This window comes from Centrocercus urophasianus, unplaced genomic scaffold, assembly GCF_019232065.1.
Source record: "Centrocercus urophasianus isolate 14NV4802_14NV808 unplaced genomic scaffold, USGS_Curo_1.0 seq_25, whole genome shotgun sequence".
Taxonomy (NCBI): Eukaryota; Metazoa; Chordata; class Aves; order Galliformes; family Phasianidae; genus Centrocercus; species Centrocercus urophasianus.
The window spans coordinates 6,096,901-6,117,970 of NW_024884811.1; the positions used below are offsets into that span (position 1 = coordinate 6,096,901).

Sequence of the window (21,070 nt, forward strand, 5' to 3'; positions counted from 1 at the left end):
GAAGGAGAAGGAGAAGGAGAAGGAGAAGGAGAAGGAGAAGGAGAAGGAGAAGGAGAAGGAGAAGGAGAAGGAGAAGGAAAAGACACAACTAAACAAACAAACAAAAAAACACCTGCATTTTCTTTCTGCACCTCTTTTTAAAAATGTGGGTGATATTTTGGCTGACTCTTCAGACAATAAAACACAAAGCAAAAGGAGGACAGTCGGATTTTATGACTAAGTTTTCTGATAAGAGATTTCTGAAATATTAAAGTATGTTTAACCACTACAGATTAATACATCCTTTAAGAACATCATCAATGTTTAACTACCCCTTGTCTGAACCACACATATATGTTCAATTGCAAAAACAAAATGAAACAAAAAAAACCACAAAACCTTTTACCAAAAATTAAGCACAAGTCATTCTGTTTGAAAATTCATGCTCCTGCTTTGTAACGCAATCTTTGTGAGTCTGGGAGCATACAGCAGACTATGAACTCCACAAAGAGGTGATTGATGATTTTGAACTAATTCTGGAATCTGGTCAATCCATTCCTGAAAAATAGTCCTAGCTACACTGGTGTAATGACCTGCAAGAAATTCCCCAGTAAATCTTACAGGTTGGAAACTGTAGAAATATCACATTTGTCCTTGGTATTGATCATCAAAATGCCAGCCCTCTCTCTTTTTTGTTTTCATCCACTCTTAAAATTAATTGATTAAGAAATAAATTATTGCATGGAATTAATTTCTAAGGTGTGTGTGAGGTCTAGAAGACCCTCCGTTTCGGCCTACACTTTCCAAAATATCTACAGACTCATGTTTAACAGTCAGTAAGTTGCTACTGACAAAGCTGTTGTCACATCCAGTTTGCAATCTTTCCAACAAAGAGGGTCTCTCCCCACACAGGACAGTTGCTCCTCGTTCTGCAAGGTTCTCAAGCATAGTAACTCCCCGGTGAACATGGGTTGCTCTGAAGATCTGGAGCAACCTCCCAGGAGGCACTGTCTTATATATGTTCCAGCAAACAGCTGAGTGGTGCCACACAGTTCCTGTTCCCAGTCTGTCACATCAGCAGAGACACTGAGGGCACAACAGACACTGTCTGACAGAGACGGAAAGTGCGAAACCACAGAAAAGAGAGTTGGGAGTCAAAAACCAAAGGTATGCTAGGGTAGAAGGTTCACAGCAATTTCGTCATATTATTTTGCAAGAACTTTACCCAAAGTAACCCAAACAGATGATAAAAAAATATAAATGCTTCCTTGTATTCATGAAATTATTTTGTCCCAGGGAACGTAGTAGTGCTTTCCATGGTATGAAGGTACTTCAACCAAATTAAAAGAAAAACAGTTCAAGCTCTAAAGAAGAGCAGTGGCAAGCAGGAAGCAAAACTGTCACTGCTCACACTCACTGCTCAGTGCTGCTCAAATGTGTCACAACACAGCTGCAGGAAAGCAAGTGTTTTCATACTGTGTTGTTTGGTGCAGAATAGCTCTTAAAGGAAACATAAAACATAGGGAGAATGGTCCTTTTTCTATAGTCACATAAGAAAACTGCTTTATTTGGAAACATGACTGATCATGTTTAAATTCTCTAAATGTTTCTTGTTTAAATGTTAGTGAGCTGCTTACCTTGAGAACAAACATGACATAAGGCTCATACAGCAGCTACTTATTTCATTTTACAAAGAATACAGCTTGTTTTGTATTTTTTCTCTTTTGATTCTGCTAGTTATATTGCCCCTATTGATTGTAAACAGTTGTTGGTGATGGGTCTTTTCCAGTCCATATATTTCATCTTACAGATTGGGACAATGAATTGGCCTGTTATAAAGAACTAAGTGAGGATCTAACCTGTACCTGGCTGCCGGCACCCAGTGCTCCAAATAGTATTAATTACACCTTATTTTTAAAATGGTAAGTCTAAAAGTCACTTTAGAAAATGAATAGTTATCATTGCTGTCTGGTCATTCCTACCTGCTTAAATTTTTTTCGTACATATTTAATCACATTGTAGGTTGTTACACAATACTGATCAAGCCTTTCAATTTCAATTCTTACTGACTTAATAAGAGCTGCACATTTCAAACTGCAGGGAGAGTGACACTGGCAGCACACATGATACTAAGCAGACACTTCTGTTTGCTTTATAATCAATGCAGAAACAGCTGGAATTTGTGCTTGAACAGATCTACAGAAAAGTTTGAAATAGGTGCATAGAGTCAACAACCATTTGTCTAAACTGAAGAACAGTGATGTACCATTTTCTAATTTCTTGAGGAGTGCCCAGAAAACTATTCAGGATTGGACTGAGAGGACCTCAGTTGTAGCAACTGTACTTACCCATCTTTTCCACTGATTCATTAAATGCTGAGCAAGCTAGAACCTCCACCTTCCCTCCCAGTTTTAAGGAAAAGATAACAGAACAAACATGTAGCTTAGTAACCATATTTCAGAGATGTGACATTAGCTCTTCCAACCACTAATTGTCTTCACTATCCACTGAGAACATGGAAATGATACCACAGATACCTCCCTCCACCCAATAAACAATGTTTTATCCAATAAATAACTTCTTCTTTCTGCAATTTGCTAGTCATTAGTCACCTTTCCATGCACCAAAAATCTCTGTTTGAAACTTTATTTCCAAAGACCATTTAATTAATTACTTTTGTCTAGTGACTTGCAGCAAATATTCAACACTAATGCATTCTAAGTTTCAAAGATTGAGTTTCATTATGCAATATTATTATGTTAAACCAGATAACCAATGAAATGCTGGATATGCTACATTAAAGAAAATAAAATAGATTCTGAAGTATCTTACTGCAGTTGCAAATTAGCGAGTTTAATAGGTGAAATTAAATTGTAGAGGTTAATAACAAAATACGTTTATCTTCAGTTGCTTCATTTTTTAAAGAGAGCTAAAGCAAAGAAATGAGGTAAAATGCAGATGTGAAGATTAAATCAACATCTGCCCACTGGACTGTTAATGTTGCTGCCTCCGTATCTTCATTACGAAAGAGATTTTCCTCACTTTACCTCTTTGTATTTTGGATTTGCCATGAGATTAAAGGCAAGAGTATTTGTAACGTAGTTGCTCTTTGTATGTCCAGTCAAAATCAGAGTGTGTTATTGGTAAATTGCAGAGTTGATGCTATGAACAGAAAAGGCAGTAAAAAGGGAAAGAGATGGTAGGATAGGAGAGATGCAATTGTCTCACAGAGATACAAGTTTTCCCAATCTAGAGTCAGAATTTGAATCTCAGCCTCCTAGGCTTCAGCCTGATAATCCTAAAGAAAAACTTTCTTCTCCCTTTTTATTGCTTTGGAAGGAAAACAATAAGCATTCAAAGGATTTTTTTCCTGCTTGCCTAGAAGATGACATCACTCCACCTGCAAGCAATGTTAGACTAGCACTGAAATTTTTTCTTTTCTTTGCACTTTACAATTTAATTGTCAGAAAGAAAAGTATTAAAGAATAACACTCCCACAGAGATGTTCAAATCAAGCATTCAAAATCATAGTTTGAAATATTAATGGCCGATTCACAACTAATCTGAAGCAAAAGACAAGGGAAGCTTCCAGGAGTTTTGTTCTATTATAAAATATTCTATCATGATCAGCACATTTAATACTTGAAGTATCTAGGTATGTAATTAGTATGCTTATCCACTTCTTTTTAAGAATATTAAATTAGAACAGCTTTAGCCTTGGAAAATATGTTTTGTATGCATCAGAGAGCAAATGGCAGAGCAGGATCTGGGGGGATGTCCAAACAGAACAAGAACAGTCTTCCATTTAATGCCTGAAAACTGAGTGTGAGAAAACACACACACACAAAAGTTAAATCTTATTTCCCTAAGTCCTGCTTTTCTTTGCACATTCTTTGCATTCACATATACTCCCAAATCCTACATACTCAGGACCACATTTCTGCAGCAACTGCTTACATGAAGAACACCTTGCAGAACTTAAGCTTTCACTACAGATCAAAGGAAAAGGCTAAAACTTCAACTGGCTTTCAGAAGGTTGCCTCTTAAAAGGGAATTCTGGGACAGTGTACACTGACTGCCTCCTGCACTTGCTCTTCTTCCTGCTGTTAACTGCTTTGAGCAATGGCATTGGATGAGATGATTTCCATACATCCAGTCCAACTTCAGCTATTTTGAGAGTCAGTGAACTGTGGAATCCTGTCTGCGTTAAATGGCTTGAGACGTAGCAAAACAAACTGCCTAAATGGCTCCAAGAACTTCTGGACAGTCAATACACGTTATGGCCACTGAATTTTTTTTAATTTATAATACAAACTTGGCCAGCTGTTGGCCTGATTGAGAATCAAGGTTGTACAACGTATGTTTCCATTATCCAGCCTGAAGCATATAGCAATTATGAAAATCACTTTTATATAAAAGCTTTACTGTACAGTCGCATCAGTTGAAGGCACTTTTTATCTTGCAAATATACTCTTTAGATGGTAGACCTGCCCTATTGACTTACTTTTACCATGACAGCTTCAACTCTCACACATCTAACAGTACCTTCTAAAAGCTGTTTATGTCCCATTTTAATCTTAAAGAAAACTATACAGATCTTTGTCTTTTATCACACTGTGCCTCATAAATGTAAAGAATTTAGCAGTTCTCCAGTACACAGCATGTATTTGCAAGGTTAAGCTAGGATTGCTAGGATACTGGAATTACATTTGCTGTTTCAAGCTGCTCAGTCCTCACTTTCAAGTTTTCAAAATGATGACTTTGTTTATGAGTACCTGGAAAGCTAGGAGTTGTTATAATGATGCTTATGAGGAAAAAAAGTGTATGATAAACCAGCAAAAAGTTTGGCTTTCATTCTTATTCCTCTTCTCTGAAGGGAGAGAATCACAAAGCTTTTTAGAAGAAACACTTCATCACCTTCCATCACAATAGAACGAAAAAATCTCTTCATGAACCGTTCTGCATCTATCTGGATAGCAGTGAACTATGCTCATGCCAGCTGTGTGAAAGGAAAGAACATCTCAGTTACACCGAGAAAAGCAGGTATTATATCTTCATGATCTGTATTACTGCAGTGTCCTGCTGAAGCAATGGTATGATTTTCTTCAAAATTATTTTCAAAATGCTATCTCCTGCCATACACTTATCCTTTTCACTGATTCAGAGCACTGCAGTTTGGCCTTCCTTACTGGCTTCTTTATGAAATCTTTATTGAAGTCCATAGTGGAAGTCCATCCATTTTTATGATATCAGGACTTTAAATCTGATTTTTTTTGCTGAACTATAAAATACTATACCCAAAAAAACTATATAGTGACATTTGCATACCATACTTCACCAGCTTCCTCTATTTCTGATGGTTTTTGTAACTTCTTTATCATAGAATCATAGAATTGCTCAGATTGGAAAAGATATTCATCATCAGTAAGTCCAACCGTAACCTAACCATAGTACCCTAACCTTAATAACTCTCCACTGAAATGTGAGGAGTCACATATTTACAAAGAACAGGCTGACACCGTATCATACATTCAAGGAATTTTTTCTACAGACAATTCACATTTTGGGAAAACTTCAAATTTCAGCTATTTTTTAAGGCCAGTTACCTATTACACAGTACTACAAGGGGCATGTGAAAAAAATTAATCCTATGAGCAATGCACTGCAGATGCCTATTCACAGATTCTCAACTGAGTTAACATCAAGATATTCTGAAATCCTAAACTTCCCAGAGTAACAATTTTTTTAATTTTAATTAAGTTTCAAAAGTGCTTCTCATTGCTGAAAGGCACTATCAGTAAAACCCAAATTACCACTATGACTCCTTGGGAGATTTTCAGAGGGAAAACTGTCCATTTGGATTAAAAATTACATAGATAAACACAGTTGCTGAAATTGGAAGCTTTTCTACAGTTCACAATTAGAAGTACTCCCGATGTTTTGATTTTGCCTTTCAGACTCACTGAGCACCTGTTTAAAGAAAGGATTTTACTGATATCAGAAGTAGCGTTCACAAAAGAATTACACACACAAACCCAAATTTGTTGATACTATAAAGATTTAGTAAATACTTATTTCCAATTTTTCTAAGTCTCATACTGTTTGATGTTCTCAGCCAACTCCTCCATTTTTGGTAAAACACACCCAATTGACACATAATATCCAAAGCTTTCCTGCTTCCCCTGTACTGATGTCATCTGTTCCCAATTGCAGGGAAGTGTTTGACACCATCTAACATAAAAGCTCATCAGATCACAAAGCAATTGGTCATAAAATGGAACTTACCTACAACTCCTACAGAATATGAGTTGAGATACAGAGAGGCACTGACAGAAGCCACTCAGTGGACAAAGGTAAGTATTTCCATATGCCTCTTGAGAACATGAGGAGGTTCATTTTCAGCTCGGTAGTACATAGCACATACAGCTACATGGCAGGATACAAACAGGACATTGTTGTAGCACACAAAATCATGGATAGCAAGAGAACACAGCGCCTGACTTGCTGGCAAATCTCACAGTATTCTCTTAGTTACCTGCCAATAGATTCTGAACTGTTTGAAAGAGAAAAATTAGTAGTTTTATGCTGAAAAAAAAGAAAACCAATATCACTATGTCATATGGTTCATTAACTTGTCAACAAGACATACCAACCGAGGAAAAGCTGAAGATCTAGAAAGGGTATCAGAAATGATAGCCAGATCTAATTACACTTTAATTAAAAGACTATATTACTTTCTTTACTATTATCATTAGAGACCAGGTTGCTGTAATACTGTTCTTCAGAATGCCAGTAAAGACCAAAGTCAAATAAGTGATAATTTTTCAATGTATGTAACATGGAATCCATTTTTAAGAGGGGGTTAACCTGCACTACTGCTTACATGTCCTGATACAACATAATTAGTTGAAAAAGGGAGTATCATCTTTCAAGTATCAAATAAAAATTACTAATATATACAGTAATTCTTCATTGATGATGGCAACTGCTACTTTTGGTCAGAACTTTTGTTTTTTGATTGAGAAAAACATTAATATAAGATTGTCTTATCGCAAACATCATTTGCTTTTAGGTGCCCATAGAAACCAATGCTGTTAACATCACTGTTTCAAATGCTACATCTTCATATATCATTCAGCTCAGATGTATAACCAAGGATGGTCTTCATTGTGTTTGCATTTGGAGTAAAGAGATTTTGGTCCCTCACAGTAAGTTAATTTCCTGGGAACAAGCATAAGTGGAAAAACCCTTTTCCAATTTTATAATGTATGAACATTGTCAAATACTGTTGAAAACATTAAGACCAACCTGATTTCTGTGAGTGCGCATCTCTATCTTTTCCCATGTTTACCAGAGCTCATGAACAAGCCAAGAATATCATATAATGCAACTACAGAAATATCATCAGGCAGAAGAAGTGTTCTTCTTAAGTGGGAGGTAATTTTCTCTCATTATGTTATAACCATACCATTAATTCATTACTTTATAGGGGAAGAATAGACTTTCTCATTGTATGAGGACTACAGTGTACAAGAAAAAAGTATTGAATACTGAACTTGTGCTCTAGGATTCACTGCATTTGTATGGTGGTAAATCAGGTTCCAGAAATTAGCAAGGAAAAGGCACAATAATTTATAAACTACTTACATTTATAGAAACCTCCAGGCTCAAATCACTGAGTAGAATAAAGATTCTTTCCAATTAGCAGTAAACACTGGTGAATCTCAGGTTAACTATGAAATTAATTTTCCTTGAAAAAACTTTATAAGCCATACACAAGTGACATATCTTCTGTTAGACATGTTCCTAAGAAGCATTATTATTCTCAAGAGAGATAAAAAGTTTTTAGAAAAGCATCTTTTAAGACTACTGATTTAAATATTCAGAAGTGCAAATACATTATAATGAGAGAAAAGGAGCATACCAAAACAACATCTAGCTGAACATATCCCACAACCATATTTAAAATTCACTCTATAAATCATAGGCTTCCCCTTTTCTGTAACAGGTGTCATTATCAGCTGACTGACTGTGCTCATCAGTCACTCTTACTAGCTCAAGTTCTCTTGATAAGAAAAGGATAGCTGACAGTCTGGAATTCCCACTTAAAGGGCCCACGGGTCCACAAGCAAGGTCTTACTGTTGTTTTTTAGTTGGAAGCTCACTCTGTCCAGATGCTGAGAGAATGAACATCTACGAATTCTCAGAAACTTACCATAGGAAATGTCTGAAGCAGAGTCTGTGTCTGTCTCTGAAGACAGAGGTTGGCAGAGTTTTTAAATATCAAAAAAATATGGGAAGTTTTGTAATGACTCCTTTCTGTTTCTGTTAAGGGGAAAAAAAAGACAGCAGAGAAAATAATTTCCTCCTTTGGTTAGGATGAGATATCCCTTCTTTTCCTTTATCTCCTTAGAAGAAGGAAAAGCTGCAAAGTAAATGATTCACTTTATGATAAAGTAAATTGTACTTGGCAATTCCAATGTTAAGAGAAGACAACGGTCTCTACTGATGAATTTTAATTTAAAAATATCTACATTAAATACAGGATCAAGGCTAGGAGCTTCTTTCAGGATAACTCTTGTACTGAACTAGTATACTAAATAAGGTTCAAGTACACCTTCAAAGGATTGAGGAAGGAGTATATGCAGTAATTAACATGTTAAAGTGAAAAGGAAAAAAAGAGGTAGCGGGAGAAGGGAGGCTCACCTGACAAACTTGTTTAAGCCAATCTCAAACAAACATTAAAAAAATTTTTTTTAAATGTCACAGTCTACCTGTAGTTCCTCTGATTTTTTTTCATATTCAGTGTGTAAGCTTTACATAAGTTGGATGAAAAGGCACAGAAAAGGTGATTTCAGCTCGCTGGACGTTAAGGTCCAACTTGGAAGTGCGTACTATTTCTATAGAAATAATATGAGATCTCCTGCAGGACTGCACAAGATACACAGTGCTTTTCCTTCTCAGTCTAAGTTCTGTTGGTTTTTGTCATGCGTTGCATATCCTAGGAATAATTTTTCCTGCATACACACATTTTCCATTTTCAAAGTCTGATCATAGTCAGAGAATCACAGAATGGCCCAGGTTGGAAGGTTCCTCAAGGATCATGAATCTCCAAACCCGTTGCCATGGCAGGGCCTCCAAATTCCCCATTTAATAGTAGGCCAGGCTGCCCAGGGCCCCATCCAATCTGGCCTTGAACACCTCCAGGCACGGGGCATCCACAACCTCTCTGGGCAGCCTGTTCCAGCACCTCACCACTTTCTGTAAAGAATTTCCCCCTGACATCCAACCTAAATCTTCCCTTTCTCAAGTTAAAACCATTTCCCCTTGTCCTGCCATTATCTACCCTTGAAAAGTGTTGACTCCCATTCTGTTTATAGGCTCCCTTAGGTACTGAAAGGCTGCAATGAGGTCACCCCGCATCCTTCTTTTCTCCAGGCTGAACAAGCCCAGCTCCCTCAGCCTGTCTTTGTAGGGAAGGTGCTCCAGTCCCCTGATCATCTTCATGGCTCTCCTCTGGACCCACTCCAACAACCCTCTGTCTCTCTTATACTGGGGGCTCCAGACCTGAACACAGTGCTGCAGATGGGGCCTCACAAGAGCAGAGTAGAGAGGCACAATTATCTCCCGCCTGTCCCTGCTGACCACCCCTCTTCTGATGGAGCCCAGGATACCATTTGTTTTCTGAGCTGCAAGAGCACACTGCTGGCTCATGTTAAGCTTTTCATCCATCAGGACCCCCAGGTCCTTCTCTGCAGGGCTGCTCTCAAGGACTGCTCCTTCCAGTCTGTATAAATGCCTTGGCTTCCTCCAGTCCAAGTGCAAAACCTTGCACTTTGTTGTGTTGAACTTCATCAGGTTCATCTGGGCCACCTTTCAAGTCTGTTGATGTTCCTCTGAATGGCATCCCTTCCTTCTACTGTGTCAACCCCACCACTCAGCTTGGTGTCATCAGCAAACTCGCTGACAGCGCACTTGATTACTTTATCAGTATCACTGATAAAGATGTCAAAGAGCACCAATCCCAAGACAGACCTCTGGGAACACTGCTTGTTACCAGCCTCCGCCTGGACATAAAACTATTAATCACCACTCTTTGTCTGCAGCCTTCCAACCAATTCCTTATCCATCAAGTGATCCACCCATCAAATCTACATCCCTCCAATTTGGAGATAAGGATGTGATGGGGGATGGTGTCAAAGGCCTTGCTCAAATCCAGTTAAATGATATTGACCACCTTCCCTTTGTCCACCAATGCCTTCACTCCATCATAGAAGCCACCAGATTGGTTAAGCATGGCCTTCCCCTGGTGAAGCTGTGCTGGCTGTCTAGGATCACACTCTCATTCCTCATGTCATCAAGCATGACATGCAGAAGGATCTGTTCCATGATCTTCCTAGGTACACAGGTGAAACTCACCAGCCTGTAGTTCCACAGGTTCTCCTTGCTCCCTTTCTTATAAATGGGAGTGATGTGACCCTTCCTCCAGTCATCTGGGGCCTCACCTGACAGCCACGACTTTTCAAATATGATGGAGAGCGGCTCAGCAACAACCTCAGCCAGCTCCTTCAGAACCCTGGGATGCACACCATCCAGCCCCATAGCCCTGTACACATTCAGTCTCATGAGGTGGTCTCGGACTTGCTCTGTCCTTACAGTGAGGGGGGAGATTTGCCGCCCCAGTCCCCACCTAGAGGTTTAGGGATGTAGGGCTCAGGAACATGAGAAATATTAGAATCCTGGCTGCCAGTATAGAGTGAGGCAAAGAGCTCATTCAGTACCTCAGCCTTCTCTTCATCTGTTGAAGCCAGTTCTTTTACATTTACCAGAAGAGGTACACTTGCTTTGGCCTTTGATCTCTTCTGGCTAATGTACCTGTAGAATGTCTTCCTATTGTTTTTCACGCCCCTTGCCAAGTTCAGTTCTGCCTGCACCTTGGCTTTCCTGACCCCACATCTGCAAGTATGGACGGCATCCCTGTATTCTTCTCAGGTGACACACCCTTGTTTCCAGAGCTTGTACGCACCTTTCTTTGCCCTCAGTATGCCCAGCAGGTCCTTGCTGAGCCATGCCCATTTCCTATCTCCTTTGCCTGGTTTCTTATTCAGAGGGATGGAGAGTTCTTGTGCTCTCAGGAAGGTATCCCTGAAGAGTAACCAGCTCTCGTCAATATCTTTGTCTTTAAGGACAGCATCCCAACAATTGGCCAACAATTCTTTCAACAGCTTAAAGTTCACTCTTCCAAAGTTCAGGGTTCTGACCCCACTCTTCACCAGACCCACATTGCTCAAAATCACGAATTCAACCAGGGAATGGTCCCTGCAGCCCAGGCTGCCTCCATCCTTAACACCTTTAATGATCTCCTCCGCATTGGTGAGCAACGATTAGAGGATTAGGGGACACTAATCTGATTAGAGGACATTATTCCCCCAGAAGCTTCATCAGAGCTTCAAACAGTGGGATCAATTCTTTCTTCAGTATCTTGAGAAAAACTTCTGTTGTTTCCATTTTAAGAGCTTCCAGCATTAGCAGTATTAGTAGTATAGTTTACTAGATGTCATCCTCTCTATGTTACTCTGAAATTATCCAATTATTTCATTAAGAAACCCTCCTAATTTTGTGTTAGCTTTACACTATTAATTCTGCGCCAAGGTGACCAAGAAATAATAACCACCCTTGATATCAAGTATCGGAGAATCCCCAGTCTTTATGTTTTTATATCTATTTCTAACTAAATTGTAGTAATTTCCATTTTCGTGCACTAATTTTCTCATCTCTCATGAAGATTAACACAATAAAATAATGGCTGAATCACCACCTAAAATTTCTATCAATGAATATACGTTTCAAAGTTCATTACCAGCATTTATGCTCAAAGAGACCAGACGATTAACAGCCTAGTAGATGAACATTCCCTGAGGCATAAATTGCAATTGAACACCTCTCATTAACTTTCAAGCTTCTAATTATGATGGATATATGTTCCAATGAAGTGTAAAGAACATTGCTGCTTCTTCAGTGCTGCTATTACTAATTGGATACACATTACTAACATTCCAATTAAGCAAAACCTCTAATCCTGTGTTTAAATCCTTTCAATTTAAGAATGCTTTTAATATTAAGAAAATGGTCTGCTTCACTGATTCCTGATAGTCTAATTGAAATAGTATGATATTATCCCCAATATTAAAAATGATATTTTGTTTCTATAATTCCATTGCTCTTAATTTTCAACACAGGACATAATAACATTTATACAATAATAATCTTTTTATTCTTTTAGGTAATGCAAAGTGAGAACGCCATTGGATACTACATTGATGTTGAAAGAATACCCAACAGTTGCTGGGATTCACCAAATCGCATCATTCTAAAGGACAGAAAGGTTCTTCTAAATATCTCTATGGCTTACTATAGGATTCATATTTCTGCCTATAACAAAGCTGGACAATCTCCACAAACCATCTACACTGTCCCAGATTTCTCTGCAACAGGTACTTATCATTTATTGATCTGACTGGTGGAAAAGTTTTATAAGCAATCTCTAGACTAGCTTTTTGGCAGTCTGAAGGGAGCCTACAGAAAAGCTGGGGAGAGACTTTTTTATCAGGGCATGTTGCAACAGGATGAGGGGAAATGGCTTTAAACCAGAAGAGAGTAGATTTAGACTAAATATCAGGAAGGAATTCTTTCCTGTAACAGTGCTGAAACACTGGAACAGGTTTCCCAGTGAGGCTGTGGATGCCCCCTCCCTGGAAGCAGTCAAGGCCAGGCTGGATGGGACTTCGAGCCACCTGGTCTAGAGGAAGGTGTCCCTGCCTACAGCAGGGGTTTGGAATTAGGTGATCTTAAAGGTCCCTTCCAACCCAAACCATTCTATGATTCTATGATTCTGATTATTTGTTAAGAAAGGATTTTGCTGGAAATTAACCAACAGACCAAGCAATTAAACATTTCTTGTACCACTTCTTGTTTTCTCAAGTTAGAGAAATAGCAACATGTTAGATCTATCTAGAAAGGCTTATGATGTGTACTCAAAATTAAGAAGATTCCAGCCTTTTAAACAACGATGTCAGAATTATGTGCAAATGAAAGCTTTTGGAGTTAAATAACTGGTAAGACATAGATTTATCCCCGCTGGTACATGAAAGAAAGAATAGGTAGGATGTGTACATCCTATTCCAATGCAGATGTAAGCTTTCTGATATCCGGAACGACAGGATTTTTGACTATTACACAATGATCTTATTATAGTATAAGCTAGTTTTATTTATTATAATCTTGAGCTACAGCAACTTAAATACAAGATTCTCACTTTCCTTGGGAATGCCTTTTGTGTTTTTTTTTTTAAATCAAGCTACAGCATTCACAAATGCTGCAAGGATCAAACAGCTGCAAACAATGACTTTTCCAGAATTTTCTAACGCGCCTCTCATTCTGTTCTCCTTTGCCTGCAAATTCCTAGTAGTTTATTTTTGCTGCTTGCATTTGATTGCTTTAGCTCTTTTCTAATACAATACGTGATGCTATCTCTCCAAGACATTCTTCATCTAAGAACCACATATTTATTAAATATCAGCCTGTCTTTCATGGCTTTCTCCAGACATCTGTTTTAGATTTGGTTTCACATACAGGCGGGCTCACTATACCTGTGGTGAATTACTGGGAAAATATTACAGTAAGTTTGTTCCCAGGACAAATTCCTTCTCAGCATGCACAACTCTTGTGAAAATGTACAGACTTTTTTTTTTTTTAATTCTACTCTATTACAATGGTTTTCAGAATAAATGAAATACAGAAATTTGTCTGTCATAAGATTCAGTTCTTACCCCGCATGATAGGGTGTTTTTCTTCTATGTAAGTTTCAGTTAAGAAGTCTTCTCTAGTTTAATAATCTGTCTCAAAAAACAACAGAATTTTTAAATAATTTTGCATTTTCTGCAAGAATGACACTAAATTACACAGCTACAAAATGTAATTAGCCCCTTCTCCTCTGCCAGGTCAGAGTGATCACACAGTTGTTCTGCCTATAGCAGTTAATAGCAGTTCACGGGAGATTGTTTAGCAGTGTTAGCCATCCCCTGCCTGAGGCATGGAACAGCCATTTCCCCTTTAAGAAATTAAAGGTCCTGAACAGCAGTTAACACTGGAGGTCCCAGAGTCTACTGCAGAGTGCTAGTTGCTAAATTTCCTTTAATGACATAAAAGAGTAGGTATTACTGTGTGGTCATCAACATGATAACTACTTAATGAAGAATCTTCAGATGAATCAGAGAAAAAGACAGAAAAACACTGATGGGGAAGGGACAGTCTGCTTTCTTGTTCATTCATATCTAATGGTATATTTGTTTACAGATTTGCCTGGCCAAATTAATGTTAAGCCTCACGGAACTAATGCGGTTGTCACCTGGAATCCAGAATACAGTCCAAAATGTTTTGTGGTTGACTGGGGCACTAGTAAAGAGGATATGCGCATGAAAATAGTAGCTACAGCTGCTGGAAATTTCACGTTAGGTAAAAGCAACAGCCACATCTCATGCAGGCACCATTTCACTTACTGGTTATTTTTGGCTGGGGAGGGAAGGATTTTCATACTGTTTTTAAGAGCAAACCAAGGATCCAGCTAAGCGTACCCTATCCAACAATAAGATAACATCTACTTTTAAGAAACACCAAAGCAGGAAAAATAAAGATCCTTCAGCAAGATTCTTCTAGTCACATCTGGGCAAGAAATGTAGCTAAACTGCAGTTGCTGGCAAGAGGTCTCTCCTTTCCCAAATTCAGGCAGGCCTATATGCTACTTTTTGGCTAACAAAGTGGCATAGGAACAAATAAAAGTATTTCTTGTCCCTAATTTCAAATATAATCTTCTCTGCTGCATACTTCCCCCTGTATTATTTTTTGTCCCCACAGCTGTGCTGTCAAAGCACAAACTCTCAACTCCTGTACCTACAAATCTGGGTATGAAGAGTTGCTGGCGGAGATCAGTTTACAGAACGGTCATCCAAAACCTCTATTGAAATCACATAAGTGACTCTTGCAGACACCATTCTGAACTGTCTTTTATGTATAGTATAGAACACTTAAGTTCAGATTTATGTAAATAGGTGCAGCGTTTTCCTCAGTCCTGCAATATCTGCGCTGTCACATTACATCTACTGTTCTGCATGTTTTTAAATATGCTGGCTGGGGGAAACATTGTTCATTTGAACTAAGATGTGTAAACTTATTTTTGTTCACTGCTTTTTGTACAGCAGTTCAAGCTTCCCAGAGGTGGATTTTGGGAAAACATGGCATCTTTTAAAAACAAACCAGAGCTACACCTTGTTCTGCTTTTGAAATAGTTTCTGTAAAGTACTGAAGGTCAGTGAGAAAGGATTCATACCTTTTATGCTCAGTGTAAAGGACTATACCTTTAAGCTATGCTTTGAGGCACAGGAATTTATACGATCTATGCAAAAAAAACTGTAAGGTTGTTGTCCCTCTTCCTCTTCCTCCTCCTTTTCAATGATAACTGAATGTAAACACTGAAATACATCTGTTTGTTTTCCAGACAATATTAATCCATATAAGTTGTACAAAATCATGGTGCATGCATCTGATGTGTGTCAGTGTGAAAGTTTCAGAGGACATGAAAAGACTTTCGGAGTAACCCACTTTTACTCAGTTGAAGGAGGTACTCCTCTTTTTTATATATTTATGTTCCTTATATTTCTTCTCATTTCCTATCTGCAGCAAAAAAAGAAAAAATAAAAAAATTCCAACACGTTTCTTTTCCAGGTGACTTAACATGCTCGTATAGTTAGCATTGCCTTTGGTTCTAGAAGTTATACACTGGCAAGGAATGACCTGAATGCTTTTCCTTAGTGACAGATCCATTAAAATGTTGTTATTACACATGACACTACAAAAATAACAGAAAGGGGGCACCTGAGTTATTACTCCTTGTAGCTCAAATGTAACTGTAACTGAAGTCAGATTTCCCAATAGAAATTCAATGATGTCTTATATCACAAATTGAAATTAATACAACTCTGACTGCTGAAGTAAAAGTGTTTGTAATGAGTTAATGATAGAGTTAATGATGAGATAATGATAGTGAAGATTACCTTCTTGGGCATTGCTTAATATCTGAGTGCTTTACTGTATGGAATACTGTATGTATTCCTCTTTTGTTTTCCACCCTTTATATTGTACTTATGACAACTAGAATGAAGTAAACATCTCCCTAGCTAGCAGCTAGGTTTCAGTCATGTCTACAGCATTAATGTTAATGCGGATCTTATTTTCTGAATTTTAAGTTCCTAGGATAGGACCCACTAATATAACAATTCTAAATATCACAAAGCATTCTGCATTTGTGAAGTGGTCTCAAATATCTGCTGAAGACTGTATGGGCTTTCTCCAGGGATACAAAATCAAATACACAGATTCATCAATGAAAAAGTTTCTGGGTAAGTTTCCATTGCTCAGAACGTAGCAGTAGTTCAGTGTTACGACAGAAATTTTTTCATACAGAGCCATTAATGTGCATTAATTAAAAGCACACTACTGAATCAGATTTCCCTGGGAACAGAGTGCTTCCAAAGATCAGTTTCTGGTTAGGGTTTTTCTGCTCTTGATGACTTCAAGAAAATTATACGTGTTCATAGGAACATCTCAGATTAAATATTGATAAGAAAAATTCCCTTAAAACATACAGTTTTAAGACAACAATAGAATTTCCCCATAACACTGAAAGGAAGATATATCTTTTAGTATTTCTGAGGTCTTATGATTTCAATCACAATACTTTTATGCTTCATTGCAATTCAGCTAGGTTTGGCTCTGAGCATTTTTTTTTAAACTCTATTTGCTGTAAATTTTTTCATACTTCTTACCTGTTTTGAAAGACATGGTTATAAATTTCATTTTTTAGAACATTTTCTTTAATTGATAGCCTTTTTTATTGCTTAACTACAAAAGATAAACCTTCTACACATTGAAATAAAGCTCATAGCTATGCAGCTGCAAGCTCAAGCTACTTAAGTTTGGGGGAAAACAACCACTACTTTTATCTCTTTTGTTAAACATACCATAAACAATAATGCATTAATTTTGTACATATTGACTTTTAAATACAATTAAAGACATGTTATGGAAGACAAATAGCACTTATGGCCTGAGAAAGGAGAAAAACAAGGATTCTATAGGTCACAAAAAATAACAGAAGCTTGAAGTTTACAGCCCTGTGCTCCCTGAAGTTAGCTTCCCTGAGTTTGACAGCGAATTCAGGGAGCTCTACTTCACCATGGGTACCTATCAGAGAGTGGAAGAGGAGACACAAGGGAGTCCACAAGGCTGAACTTAATTTTTTTACTCATCCCTAATGATCAGTACAGCAGTAACACAACAACTGATTCCCATGTTTTCCAGATGGGAATAATAATTTTACTGGAGAATTCTAGGGTTCCTGCAGGCTACAGTAACATTTCTAGGATCTCAGATTCTCAATAGCAAACTTGAAAAATAATTTCTGCTAAGTTTAAGGTGTTCTACTGCACTGATTATTCTAACTGGTGGAAAAGTCATCACAGCATCAGAAAAAATGGATTGAGATCAAAATTCTAAAAAGCAGATGAAGTTGAATATATTGACATTTTCTGTACAGAACCCAAAATAATGGTACTGATACTGACTGATGTGAATAACTACTCATTATGGCAGTGAGGGTAACGCAAAGGTCTTGTCTTGCAACTACCATTCAGTCATTGCTCAGAGGCAGTTCAGGTGCTTTGCTCTTTCTATGTTCTTATTTCAACTCCAACAACAAGGGGTTTTCATGAAACCATAGTACAGCATGTCAGGTATATATCCTATTAAACACAGCCTACCATACTTATCACCTAAATATCCTGGTGTGTTAGGATCTCATGCTTTTTTACATCTGAAAGCCAAATGCATGGAAGTATTTTGAAGAATCTTACACCCACCCACAGAAAATCTGCATAGCATGGCTTTCGACATGTGGATCAGGACATAGGAATTTTGCCTTTTTCCTAGTCAACTACACAGATACAGACTCAAATAATAGAAATCATCTCACTGCCCCATTCTCTAACCACTCTTGTGTTTTCAGCTGCTAGCATCAACTCTTCTACTACAAGTTACCATCTTACTGGACTTAAGGAAAAGACCATCTACCGTGTAGAGATTTCAGGATTCACTAAAGCTGGAGAAGGATCACCATCTTTTTCACCACAATTCAGTACTCTAAAATATGGTACTGTGGAATCTGCATGCTACTGTGTTGCCCAGCAGCAATCTTGGCTTTATATGCCATTACACAAAGTATTATTCTACACCCTTTCTCTTTTCCCTGCTTTTCAAGGAATAACAAAGTGCTCATGCACAGGATTTATTATTCAGTTCTTGGTTTACTGATAACAAAGGCAAAATCGTTCAGTTGCTACTGAGGAACTGTGTATCATGAAACTCTGCCTATATTTCTTTACCTAACATGCAGAGAAGATTTAACTAGGGTACCTCATCTTCATAACATTCTGTGATTGTTTTCATGTTAATTATATTAACTTATCTTTATTTATTGCAAACTCTTATCACAGGTTTCAGTAGTCGGAATAATCCGGCTTTGACTTACGAAGTTCAGTTGTCTTTGTTCTTGGCAAAATCCTGATCTCATAAAGCTGGTTTGCAGTTAGATACCTCAGCCAAAACGTTCTTTTTTTGCAAAAAGAAAGTCAGTCTTTCTACTGTGGCTGTTGATCAAATCTTCTGTTTTCTGATAACTAGAGTCCTTTTTATCTAATATGTTCTATCATTCACTGGTAAGAATTTGCTTGTTTCACAGATGCCTCAATAGGCTAAGGCATTGTATTATATATTATATATATGTATATATATATTTCAATTATATGTATAATATTTATAATTATATATTGTATTCACGTGTGGTTTAGTTAGAATATGGACTCTCAAGTCATTTCAATACATCATCAATTGGACAGAACAGGAATCCCAGAATATGAGTTAAGTCTGACTCATGTTTAAAGTATATCAAAGCGTCTCTGTATACTTGATAGCACAAGTCTGAGTCAGTCTTTTTGTTGCTTCCCATCAGAAAAAGGAGAATTTGAAGGTTTAATGACTGGCCTTTGTTTCAGCATGTTTGCTCTGGTTTTTGCACCTATGACATGTATTCTGATGCTTAAGAGGTAAGAAGTGAATACTGACTAATGCTATTAACAATAACTCCCTTTTATTTAACTCTGATTTTCATAGCACTGTGCCTTTTTTTGGTCATCAAAAGCAAATCAATTTAAAAGTACAAGGAAAAAAGCTCACCCCATACATTTACACAGTGAGAGAATTTACAAACCAGTAACAAGCTTATTTAAATACTTTGTCAAAAACCTATAACATTTTGCTTTTGATAGAGTTAACTAACTGATTACTTCCAGTCTCACATACCCTTGGTAAGAACTAGAATCATTTATCCCAGTAGAAAATGGGCTACAGATAAGAAAACAATGGTGTATTTAATCAGTTTATTCTTTCATTCCCAACTGATGGTCATGTCTTTCCTATGGAAATGCAGGAGGAAATTCCACCAGTACACGTACAAATGCTGCAATCAAAGCATTTTCCTCTAAGCACATTTAGATTTTACTGTACAAATTACTCACATGTGAAAATAATGAGAAGAAACGGATGAGTAGGAAGAAGAGAGAATAACAAGGGTGCCTGCAAGATATGGATGAGGGAAGTGGTCTTCCCCTCAAATTAATATGAGGTGCAGTGAGGGCCGTATACTAATACTGAAAGAAAATGGCTTGCAAACTGATTCTGACACTTTTCTCATAAACTTAGTAGCATACAACCATTCTGATCACTATTACGATGCCACCTACCCTACTTCTCCCTTTAGAAAGCACCAGCTCCAGATGATGAATATGAAGCCTTTAAAAAGGGACTAACCAGTTACAAAATCTATCTTTACACGGTCAGTGAGGAGATCAGATAAACTACAGCCTTAGGCTTTACCTTAACGAAGTACTTGACATCTAACGAAGTCTAGATTTGACTTTAAGACCAGACAACACTGAAGTCAGTGCTGAGGCAAGGTGATAGCCTAGATAACCTCATGCTGTTTCTCATAAATGTGCTGACATTTTTCACGTAGATATGAGTCATTGCCCAGAGCTCCCACAGTACAGCTCTGACAGCAACTGCTGGCAGGGAGAAGCTCAGAGGGAAAGTGCTGAGGGATGTTCTACAGCGACCTGGGGTGACAGGAGAGATGGTGTGCCACCATCATGGCCTGTCCTCTTGGAAAGGAAGGAGGAGAAAGACCCTTACCTCATCCTGATCACTAGTGAGGGAGAAAGTGGGGCCTTTCTGCCAGAGCTGCTCAATGTCCCTGCTTTCTAGAGATGCTCCTTCACAAGCAGCCCTTGCTTTGTGCCATTCACAGGGGATGAAAGGCAGCTTCTTCTCCCCAGAGCTGTCAAAAGTGGTGCAGGGAGCAGGCTCCAAGGCCTGCATGTACCTGTGAAGGTAACAACCAGATTGCTTAGAGACCTGCTGTCAGTTTTGTGGTTTTGAGCCCTAGGAACAAGAAGGGAGCTGGAAAGAAAAGCCTATGGGAGGGCTGAGGACAAACAGCCACCTGAAACTGATGAGTATGGCATCATTCTGAGCCATGCTCTACTTCTCTCTGGGAGGATCAAGCTTTGAAACAAACAGTGGCTTTTGATTTTGCAGCATTTTAGAGTAAATTATCACTTACACTACAGCTATGGCAGAAACAAACTAGTGATGGTATGTTTGTGTCAGATGAAATGGTGAGATACTGTAATTCCTTCCAGAAAGGGCTGAACTCATACTGTGAGAAAAGAATAGTACCCACGTTGCTCTCCACATTCCATTGCAGATTGCAGATCCCAGGGAGAGCTTTCTCCAGACCAGATGCGTGATTGTAAAGAAAAATGTAGCTTTCTTTTTTTTTTTTTTTTTCCTTACGGAAAACTAAACTATGTAGAAAGGAGAAAATACTCTCTAAAACAAAAGTCATCCTAAGGTCCTCAAAGAA

General features: G+C 38.0%; 1 protein-coding gene across 1 annotated transcript in view; it reads left to right on the forward strand.

Moving 5' to 3' along the window:
* The window catches only part of LOC122164159 (interleukin-31 receptor subunit alpha-like), a 28,403-nt gene that overhangs the window by 2,463 nt on the left and 4,870 nt on the right, over nucleotides 1–21,070 (forward strand). Inside the window, exons 3-13 of the mRNA XM_042825958.1 lie at nucleotides 1,790–1,901; nucleotides 4,856–5,022; nucleotides 6,193–6,332; nucleotides 7,052–7,187; nucleotides 7,334–7,416; nucleotides 12,263–12,473; nucleotides 14,335–14,493; nucleotides 15,533–15,655; nucleotides 16,281–16,433; nucleotides 18,098–18,241; nucleotides 19,100–19,193. Of these exons, the coding sequence (XP_042681892.1) occupies nucleotides 1,790–1,901; nucleotides 4,856–5,022; nucleotides 6,193–6,332; nucleotides 7,052–7,187; nucleotides 7,334–7,416; nucleotides 12,263–12,473; nucleotides 14,335–14,493; nucleotides 15,533–15,655; nucleotides 16,281–16,433; nucleotides 18,098–18,241; nucleotides 19,100–19,193 (1,522 nt within the window). The remainder of the gene's footprint in view (nucleotides 1–1,789; nucleotides 1,902–4,855; nucleotides 5,023–6,192; nucleotides 6,333–7,051; nucleotides 7,188–7,333; nucleotides 7,417–12,262; nucleotides 12,474–14,334; nucleotides 14,494–15,532; nucleotides 15,656–16,280; nucleotides 16,434–18,097; nucleotides 18,242–19,099; nucleotides 19,194–21,070) is intronic.